We start from the raw sequence: 11,096 nt of genomic DNA on the forward strand, positions 1-11,096 counted from the left end.
GCGTGACTCTTTAATTTCTCTTTCTTTATTTTTAAAATTCGCAAGTGGAATGGAACAAAAGGTTGGTAGGTGGTCGCCTATATCTACTGATAATAATCCAGAAATACTGCCGGCGCGGATGCATATTACTGATACAGATATCTAGTAGCGTGGCAGATTCTGCCGTGAGTCGGGTCGCTTTTGTAGTAAGGTTCACACATGCAGTGGAATTTATCAGTTCGTTCAGTTGCCTCGCCGGTGGGTTGTCAGAAAGCATGTCGATATTCACGTCACCCATGACTGCAAAGGGAAGCCCTGAACTACTGAGGTAATGAAGAAGAGCTTCAATGTGTTCAAAAAAGTGTAACTTGTTCCCTGCTGGTGGCCTATAGACCTCCTGCATGTTTGTAAACAAACGAGGTGGCGCTGCAGTTGCTAGCGAGCTCGTGGTAGGCAAAAGGTCGGGGAATGGCGTCGCGGATAGGTGTTGAGCACGGGTTTTCAAGGCTTGTAGGCACGTTTCCAGTTTCTGCAAATCATAGCAATGGTCGATGCTTCCAACTTAGTAATTTGTTGAAGAACACGAGCTCGCGTTGGCCACGTGCGGCCTATAAAGAGAAATAGTTTGCCACTGTATTGCATATATGGTTAGTAGTAAACATGTAGAAAGCGTTCCTGCCGTTTATTTATGCGCTAGGCATTGAATGAAACAAGTTTTGACACTGCACTAGCCGGAATGATTTTACATCGGGACAGTAGTGAGGGGAAGTGCTGGCCTTGTTTCGTCGCAGCAGACGTGCGCTCATCGTCTGCTGACATACGTATGTGTCGCGCTGTGCGAAAAGTGAGGACAGCGTCGTGTCCCCGATCTCCTGTCTCGCTTAGTGCTGTTTTTAGCTGCATGACCACGCACCAGCCAGGGCGACTTGTCCTCTTGTTAAGCTGGCTGATTTGGTGAAAATTTTTGATTTCTAGAATTATTTTCTTTCCTAGCCCTGAAGTCTAGTTTCGTGACGAAACGTTATAGCAAAATATTGAGTACAAATTTATAAATTACGCTTTTTAGAAGTGTGGTCGTCAAAAATTGTGAAGTAATTTCTTTGATTTCAGTGCCGCATTTCTTTGACCAAAGCGAAAGCGAAGATGCCATAAACGAGGGAATAAACTTTAAGGTTCGTTTTGTGACCTCTCACATTTTCTGCGACTGTATCACTGACCTTCGTAATTCGCATGAAAATCAAATTATTCCGTTTGTCACAAACTATTCCTGAGACATTGAGGAGCATAATAAATCTCTCGATTTTTTTCCCTACACGTGCAGTACTGTGTTAGTTATTTCTTGTAAGAAACGTTTTCATGTAACTATGCATGCATAAGTACTGATCATATAAAAAAAGAACTAATCGCGTCATCGTACAGAACCGGGCTTTATGCACATGCTGGCATAAAAAAACCGCACTATCTACTCAATTATTTGAGACCTTGGGGGACTTGACGACGGTGTTAATTATAATTACCCAGAACTGCACCAGGTATAGCTATAAATAAAAGGAATTACTGAAACTAGCGTAGGAATTTCATATTTGCACCAAGTTTAGTTACATATCGCATGCATGAATAACAAAAACACTTTTCATTGCCGCGTCCCCTCTCAATCTCGCCACGTGTCTGTTAGTAGCACGCCTGCGGCTGCTTCTTTCCAAACAAGCTTCGCGATCATGTACTACCTCATGAAACATGACACATGCATGATGCAATGAAAAAGCATATGGCGTTTAGCACACTTAAGGTACGCTATTCTAAGCACACCAATACGACCGCGCAAGATTGACACAACTTACCAGACTTCTTTCTACTCGAATGAAATAATTACGTCGTCATATCAAGAAATAGTTTCAAGTAAATATTAACATAATCAATGGTTCGACGAAAGTTCATCTGGTCAGGCATTGTGTTAAAGAAAAAGGAATGCGGTCACTGACCATGTCATGAAATTCAAAGACGTTTCGGAACCTCGTACGGGTTCCTTGATCACTGAGCAGTACAAGAAATTGTCGCGACTTATATGCGTAACACGTGGCGCAAGGAGCGTGCGTAGATGGGTGGCATGGTTCCCTGCACCCGGTTCATGGTAGCTGGTGTCGATTGTATGATCAGAGATTCCATCAGCCGCCGAGATGACACGTTCCTTTCCTTCGCGATGACAGTGGCGTGGTCCCAGTCAATCGTATGAGTATGCTCTTGCACATGCTCGGCAATGGCGTTCGTCGTGTGATTATTATTTCTGACGTCACGTTTGTGGTCGTTAAGCCTTCTGGAGAACTTTCCTGTTTCGCCAACGTAAACCTGGGGGCAATCAGCACATGGGATCTGGTAGATGACACCTGGAAATGCTTCAATTGGCAGTTTATCTTTCACGTTCAGGAGCTGGTTACGGAGCTTGCTGGTCGGGATGTGGGCAATGCGCATGTCATATTTTGCAAACACGCGGGATAGTGCTTCGCTGATTCCCTGAACGTAAGGAATGGCAGCACACGCCTGGAATGTCTTGTTGCTTTGTGTTTCCGGCTGCAAGATCCGCTTCTGAATATTGTGGACAAAGCGACTAGGGTAACCGTTATTAGTCAGTTCTCGGTGAATCGTCCTCACCTCGTTTTGCAATGAATTTTCATCTGAGCATATGCTTACGGCACGTGTTATTAAAGACGATACCACCGCCGTCTTGTGGCCAGCCGGATGACACGACATAAAATCGAGGTAGCGACCTGTATGCGTAGGCTTCCTATAGATCAAGAAGGTGAGGGCGCCCTCATCCCTGCGAACCAGTACATCCAGGAATGGCAAAGAGCCGTCTTTCTCAATTTCAACGGTGAACTGTATATGCGCATTCTGGGCATTTAGGCTGTCCAGGAAGCGTGTGACGTCTTGTTTCTTCAAAATGCAGAAGCAGTCGTCTACGTAGCGGTAGAATACTTTGGGTGCAGGAATGAAGGTGGCTAGCACTTTTTCTTCCAGGGCTTCCATTACTAAATTGGCCGTTGTAACTGATATTGACGCCCCCATTGCCGTGCCTTGTGTCTGCTGATAGAAACTGCCGCCGTAGGAAAAATAAGTGTTGCCAAGGCCAAATCTCAGCGGCTCACAAAGTTCCGGAACGTCGAAGGGTGTGCGGCCAGGGAGACCAGTGTCAGCTTCCAGGGCTTTTTCACATGTAGCTACTGCTAAATCTACTGGTACGCTAGTAAAAAGCGATGTCACGTCAAACGAAACCATAATGTCGTCTTCACTCAGCGAGATGCCATGTAACTTAGAAGCAAACCTGGACGAATTTCCGACATGCGTTGATATCTTGCCGGCTAGAGGACTCAACACCTGGTGAAGATAGCCTGATAGCCTATAAAGTGGCGATCTGGTGAAGTCAGCAATAGGTCGAAGCAGTACCCCAGGCTTGTGGACTTTAGGCAGGCCGGGTACCGCCTGGGGTACCGCTTCAACCTATTGTCGACTTCACCAGATCGCCACTTTATAGGCTATCAGGCTATCTTCACCAGGTGTTGAGTCCTCTAGCCGGCAAGACATCAACGCATGTCGGAAATTCGTCCATGTTTGCTTCTAAGTTACATGGCATCTCGCTGAGTGAAGACGACATTATGGTTTCGTTTGACGTGACATCGCTTTTTACTAGCGTACCAGTGGATTTAGCAGTAGCTACATGTGAAAAAGCCCTGGAAGCTGACACTGGTCTCCCTGGCCGCACACCCTTTGACGTTGCGGAACTTTGTGAGCCGCTGAGATTTTGCCATGGCAACACTTATTTTTCCTACGGCGGCAGTTTCTATCAGCAGACACAAGGCACGGCAATGGGGGCGTCAATATCAGTTACAACGGCCAATTTAGTATTGGAAGCCACCTTCATTCCTGCACCCAAAGTATTCTACCGCTACGTAGACGACTGCTTCTGCATTTTGAAGAAACAAGACGTCACACGCTTCCTGGACAGCCTAAATGCCCAGAATGCGCATATACAGTTCACCGTCGAACTTGACAAAGACGGCTCTTTGCCATTCCTGGATGTACTGGTTCGCAGGGATGAGGGCGCCCTCACCTTCTCGATCTATAGGAAGCCTACGCATACAGGTCGCTACCTCAATTTTATGTCGTGTCATCCGGCTGGCCACAAGACGTCGGTGGTATCGTCTTTAATAACACGTGCCGTACGCATATGCTATGATGAAAATTCATTGCAAAACGAGCTGAGGACGATTCACCGAGAACTGACTAATAACGGTTACCCTAGTCGCTTTGTCCACAATATTCAGAAGCGGATCTTGCAGCCGGAAACACAAAGCAACAAGACATTCCAGGCGCGTGCTGCCATTCCTTATGTTCAGGGAATCAGCGAAGCACTATCCCGCGTGTTTGCAAAATATGACATGCGCATTGCCCACATCCCGACCAGCAAGCTCCGTAACCAGCTCCTGAACGTGAAAGATAAACTGCCAATTGAAGCATTTCCAGGTGTCATCTACCAGATCCCATGTGCTGATTGCCCCCAGGTTTACGTTGGCGAAACAGGAAAGTTCTCCAGAAGGCTTAACGACCACAAACGTGACGTCAGAAATAATAATCACACGACGAACGCCATTGCCGAGCATGTGCAAGAGCATACTCATACGATTGACTGGGACCACGCCACTGTCATCGCGAAGGAAAGGAACGTGTCATCTCGGCGGCTGATGGAATCTCTAATCATACAATCGACACCAGCTACCATGAACCGGGTGCAAGGAACCATGCCACCCATCTACGCACGCTCCTTGCGCCACGTGTTATGCATATAAGTCGCGACAATTTCTTGTACCACTCAGTGATCAAGGAACCCGTACGAGGTTCCGAAACGTCTTTGAATTTCATGACATGGTCAGTGACCGCATTCCTTTTTCTTTAAGTAAATATTAAATGTCATAAAACGCGCCATTAAAACATGGTGTGCTATTAACAAAAAACCGCATTCCTTGGGGGCGAGTGAACCTGTCGGCGCGCCGTGCACTCCGGCTCAAGGTGATAAGTACGTGTGCAGCTGCATATGTCTTTTTTTTTCCTTGAGCAATTATCGGCCTACTATCCTGAAGCTCAGGTGAATGAACGCAGTAACTTGCATGCTTTTAAGTGCATTGAGTGGCAGTGCCTATCGACTCCCAGACTTCGCGCTTTACTACCGTGGCCCAATGCCTGTTAGCCAGTTTCTGAATGCGGCATTTATGCGCGAGAAACCTATCGAGGCTAATTTAATATTTTTTATACTACTACGCGGATCCAGCAGTGACGCAGCTGGTCAATACATGCTGCTTCTGCAGTGCACAGGCTTGAAGCAGCCGCCGGTAGCTGCGGCAGCTGCGGTAGGCACGGGCAAGCGGAACCTGTTTTGCCTACCATGCGAAAGTCGCTGCTAACATCAGCGCCACCGCATCTTCGTGACGTCGCGGGGTGAAGGAGGTCCATAGACTACTACAATCACAGCTGCATCTAACCGCATCGTGAGGCATTCCACATCATTTGTGACCATTGAAAACTGCGATATGACGTCATGTTTTTGTGACTGCAGCACGTACACGGCCACACCACCTCCCTTATTTTTAGAACGAACTAAGCCATTATACCTGGATTCTTCAAATTGTGGTCGAGACTCGCCCACTGAAAGCCAGGTTTCTGAGAAAAGTATAACATCAATTGAAAATGAAAAGGATGACAACAGATCATGCAGTTTATCTTGCTTATTGCAAATACTGCGTGCATTTATATGCAGTACTGTCAGGCGATTTTGCGGGCTGCCTAGGAATGAATTAAAAGAGTCAAAATTATGGTATTCGCAGTTTATATCTGTGTCCATCTTGAATGCGTGCCATGCAGAAATATAGGACAGTTTGTGTACTCTTCGTTGGCTGTCATCTTCTCGAGATCATCCATGCAAGTGATCCTAACTACTGAAGAGCCCTCGTCTTTTCGCGCGAAAACCTTGCATCCAGCGGTCCAGACAAACTTCCATCGCACCTCCTTCTTCCTCTTAATTGCCGCACCAAGCAACTGTTTACCATACCTTGTCAGATGCTCATTTACATAGACAGGAGAGGAGGTTTCAAACCCAAGCTTTTTTGCATCCATCCCGACTTTCTTGGCCTTGTTAAGTATTGCGTTCCTCTTAGTTCTGCAGACAAGCCGAACCACATTGTTTGATCCATCATGGCGTGCAGTGGGTACACGATGGCATATGTCAATGTCCTGTTCTGTAATTTCCTCTCCAACAATGACAACAATTTTTTGCACAATAGATAACAGTTCACCATCCAGTGGAATGCCTTAGATCTCAAGGTTGTTGGAGCGCTGATACTGCTCGAGCTCATCAAGCCTGCGTGTGAGTTTATCATTTTCTGCTTTCAGTTCGCAGTTCTCTTTCAGTACTTGCTGAATTTCATCTTCAAGTTCTGTCATTCCTTGTAGGCTCTCTTTTATAGCTCTCAATTCAGCTCTTAGCTCACGCTGCAGGTCTTCGATTGCTTTTGCAGTATCGCGGTCGTCTTTTCTCATTTTACAGCTTTTTTTCTCTTTTTTTTTAGTATACTACATTCAACACATCAGTCAATATAGTTTGGCATCAGCGCAGAATTTCCACATAATAGGCAGGCACTGAAGTTAACAAAAATACCTCACCTACAAAAGGCAGATAATATACGTGATGTGGTCCCGATGGTACGCTGCTGTCAAACTGCGGAGAGGCGTTGGCCTTGCCGTCCTTTTATAGCTCCATAGCCGAGGCTTGCAGCCCTCTGCCGGGATCACCCTGGTGTCGACAACTGGCGTTGCTGAAGCAGCACTTCCTTCCGAGATTTCTTTCCGCTCCTTTCCAGGCTGCAAATGGCAGATAAGATACATGATGTGGTCCCAATGGTACGCTGCTGCCAGACTGCGGAGAGGCGTTGGCCTTGCCGTCCTTTTATAGCTCCCTAGTCGAGGCTTGCAGCCCTCTGCCGAGATCACCCTGGTGTTGACAACTGGCATTGCTGAAGCGGCACTTCCTGCGTGAACCAGACGTGAAGTTAATGCCAGTGCATTATCGCAACAGGATATCGCCAAAAAGCGCACTCACTGGTTTGGCAGTGTGCGCCTCGAGCCAGGGGTGGCTGCAAAGTCGAACAATATATGTGTGACCGTCCGGGTTACCTTTGCTTGTCGACTTCAATGCTTACGCAATCTCGCGACTCGCAAGTGTGAATTTGCAAGTCACAGAGGTTGCACTATAGGGTTTGGTCGAAAAGCGCCAGACGCGAGACGGTGGTCCTTGTGACTATGCTCAGTGGTGGTAGTATGCCTTTTGCAACTTCAGTGGGGCCCTCCGCTGTGGTATTTTTGGACGCGCTGAATGCTACTCGCCTCTTCAGTTTTGAAGGTGAAGAAAAGGCCTTCAGATAAAAGGTAAGAGGTGCTGAAGGAATACTTTAGGACAATGAAATGGCTAATCTCACTACCCAACTGCTTCCCAAATGCTTATTCTGTTCACTTTTGTTTGTTCGAACGTCAGTCAATTTGAACTGTCATCGTCCCCGTCGAGTTCGTATTAACGAGCTTTCACTGTACTGCATAATTCACTTTTGCACAAGTTCAAATCATGTCTTATTAGAATTGTCATTATGTCAAGTGCTATCCCGCACCCACCAACAATGTTCTTATACCATTTTGCACTCCACTAAGTCAACGCTGATACTTTTTGCAAGTAGAGTACTTATAGCAAAGGCCCAGCAGGTCCGTCGCATAGACATTGAAATTTTGAAAATGGCAATATAATGTAAACAGAAAAAGAATTGCAACAAGAACCCTTGAACATATGCCTTCCTCCAGAGCAAAGAATGACAGCAATAGTAATGCCATGCCTGTCTCAACGTTATCCTTGGAGAATGTTAGCTACAGATGTAGTCACTGCGTCATTAAAAGCAAGTTGTTTCAGAACAACAGAGAAGGCCCTAGACAAAAACTGGAATGTTCATCAGCCTGGCCATTTAACCGAATTGCTAAATGTTGTTATGCTCCCTTTACAGGCCAGACAATGCACAGCCTGGAGATGTGCTGGTACTGACCAAGCCCCTTGGCACCCAGGTGGCAGTGAACGCTCACCAGTGGCTGGAGAAGCCGGAGCGCCGTGCTCAGCTGGACAAGGCTGGCATCAGTGAAGAAGATGTACGCAGGGTCTACGTCCGTGCAATGGACTGCATGGCACGTCTCAATCTCAATGGTTGGTGCTGATTTGTTCGTGTCTGCAGTTGTTTTTTAGTTGCTTATTTGCTTATGTGCTTATTTACGGCAGTCTTTGCAATGCCTTCCTGGGGTATTGTAGAGGTGAAACATGTACAGTCACAGAAAGAGAGTGCACGAATATTAAACTGTATACAAACTGTGAGCAATGCTTTAAGAAGGTGACAACAAAATATTTGATAATTGAAGTACAGCAGTGGTCAGGGCAACAATAATAAACTCATGTCCCATGATGAAGACAGCTTCCACTACAGTAATCGTAACATAAATAATGAGATGAGATATGGTATAGCATTGAAAACGGAAAGTGCAGGTCATTAGTGCAAACAAATAAAAAGAAGCTCCAAGAATTTGATAACGCACTTAAGGAGATGTTGCTGCACATGGTAGATTCTGCAAAATATTCGAGAGCAAAGTACACCATGACATCTAAATGCACCAAGAAATTGGGATGTTCATTTGGAGAAAAAGAACGGATTGGCAAGCAGGGAGGAGGATTAAAAAGGCAGAAGTAAGGAAGGGAAGATTTAAAAAGGTGAACGCACGAATAGTGATGATGCTGTCGCAGCTACACAAGAGGTGGGAGAAAAGGAAAGTCGTCTTGTTGAAATATTGGTTAGGGGACTGAGGCTTCCCCCCACCACCAGTTGTTTGTTTTCTGTTGTGAATTATCCAATCCTTGTGGCTGTCTCTTTACTACCACGGCCGTTCACTCCAGTGTGATGCCAACGAATAAGGGAAAGAAAAAAGAAAATCATTAAAGTCGTGTCTTTGGATAGTACAAACAAGGATACAGGTTAGATTAGATTGGAAAACACTATCCTTGAGAAGGTGGTGGGGCTCGGAAGTGCTGTATTTTGTCCGTCTGGTTTTTGCTTCCTTGTTTATTGCATGAAAATATCTTAGCTTGTTAGCAGCCCATGCGAAGGGCGACAGTGATAACCTGGCGACCAACATTAAAGACTGCAGTAATTTAGTTACTACCACCTCACAGGGTATGTTGGTTGTATCTATGCATTCTCACATTTTGCAAATGCAAGTATGTGTGTTCCACTTACTAGTACTTCACTGTCTGCATGCAAGAAGGCTACCACAAAATTGCAGACTTTTGACGAGGAAAAGTTTTCGTTTTGATCAAAGCAGGTCTTTATCAGACCAGCTACATTTTTTTCCTTTTATATCATGAAATGAGAGGCATTGTATGACTATTCATCAGTTGTGTATTTTGGGACCAAGTGGGCATTGACTTTCACTTCACTCTTGTTTGTGCAGAAACTGTGCCAAAACAAATTTTTTTGCCTTTGTTGTTCCTGGAGCTCGGCTGATGCACAAGCATGGCTGCCACGGTGCCACAGACGTGACAGGCTTCGGTATGCTCAGTCACGCCCAGAACTTTGTGCAGGTGCAGCAGCGCTCAGTGGGGCTTGTGATCCACACGCTGCCCATCATAGCCAAGGTTCCTGCCCTGTTGGCCGCCAGGGGCACCTCCTTCAAACTAATGCACGGCCATTCAGCCGAGACCTCTGGTGAGCCACTGACTGACAACCAGTGAAATTTTTTTTTCTATTGTTGTATTCTCTTCTCATGTCTTTGACAGCTTTTCTAAAATAGATACAACACAACTTTTCAAGCTTTCACCATGAGGAAGTGCTAAAATGTATGCAGAATTTAGAGTTACATGAAAGTGATGGTGTTCCTGTCTGAAATCCCCTGTTGTTCCTTGGAATGATATGTTGTTGTCTCCTTTTAGCTGAAACTCTTTTCTGATTTTTTTTATGTAATTCAGATGCTCTACTCTGAGTAGTACCAGGACAAAAGAAAACAAAATTGACAGGACGATCATGAAACCTGATGCGAGAACGCTGTAATAGCAGTTGGATTTTCGCTCAGTGATTACATTGATGCTTTTACTTAAAGGCGAGTGCAACAGAATTTTTCTAGAGGGTGTCTAGGTTGGCAGCCCCCTAGCTAGTGGGGCATGGTGGGTCTGTGAACGGTTGGGTATGCTTCCGGGGGCAGCTGGCTTTCCCACTGTCTCTTTGAATTTGATTTTACTGTTGCTCTTTTTGCTCTGCTGCTGCATGGGCTTCTGGTGTGTGGTGGCAGGCAACGGGTTGGTGATGGATGCGTGGTTTCTGTGGAGGGTGGAGTAGGGAGGTCTTTGGCACTTCTCGAGGCTTCACATAGAGAAAATTTCTTGTTTTCACATAGATAACGCTGCCCTTAGCACTATTGTAGCAAAAATTTTTTTTTACTTGGCAATGCAAACTTCCTGGGAATGCCAATAAATGGCAACAGCGGCATAGCGTGTGTCCTTTCCACAGGCTCTTTGATAAATCAGAGCATAGCGATGGTTTCATCGCGCGACTCAGTATCTTGGATCACCCACCGGTCACCCAAGATGCAATGAACGTGTTAAAGCATCATTTTGGGTGTTTTCTCAAATTCTCTTTGCAATATATTAGCATATGGAATTTATTTATTTATTTTGTTCATTTATTCATTTATTTCAATACCTTTAAGGCCTCTGCGGGGCATTAGAGAAGGAGTGGAGTGCATGAAATATATATATATAATCATAGCACAGGAATTGCAGCAATTTAGCGGCAATACAGGAATTGCGGTAAAACAGCGGCAATTTCATTTCAAGCTTATTTCATAAGTTGCAGTGACAGTTTATACTGTTGAAATTTATAGCGTTAGTGAGTTGCAAGTTTCCATTTTCCCTTTCTCAGGTGTACGCTGATGTGCCTTCCAAAGGAGAATGCCGAAGCATATTGCAAAGAAATTGAGCAGCAGAAGGGAGACCCAGC

General features: G+C 45.4%; 1 protein-coding gene and 1 pseudogene across 2 annotated transcripts in view; both read left to right on the plus strand.

The window, feature by feature from the left end:
• LOC144116228 (inactive selenide, water dikinase-like protein) overlaps window positions 1-11,096 on the plus strand; it is a 244,568-nt pseudogene that overhangs the window by 24,943 nt on the left and 208,529 nt on the right. The window lies entirely within an intron of this gene.
• Window positions 5,919-10,329, plus strand: LOC144116230 (inactive selenide, water dikinase-like protein). The gene is made up of 4 exons (XM_077650958.1): window positions 5,919-6,391; window positions 7,361-7,449; window positions 8,070-8,263; window positions 9,686-10,329. Exons 2-4 carry the CDS (start codon window positions 7,397-7,399, stop codon window positions 9,811-9,813), a joined length of 375 nt encoding a protein of 124 aa, XP_077507084.1. The 5' UTR covers window positions 5,919-6,391; window positions 7,361-7,396; the 3' UTR covers window positions 9,814-10,329.

Source organism: Amblyomma americanum, chromosome 1 (assembly GCF_052857255.1).
Source record: "Amblyomma americanum isolate KBUSLIRL-KWMA chromosome 1, ASM5285725v1, whole genome shotgun sequence".
Lineage (NCBI taxonomy): Eukaryota > Metazoa > Arthropoda > Arachnida > Ixodida > Ixodidae > Amblyomma > Amblyomma americanum.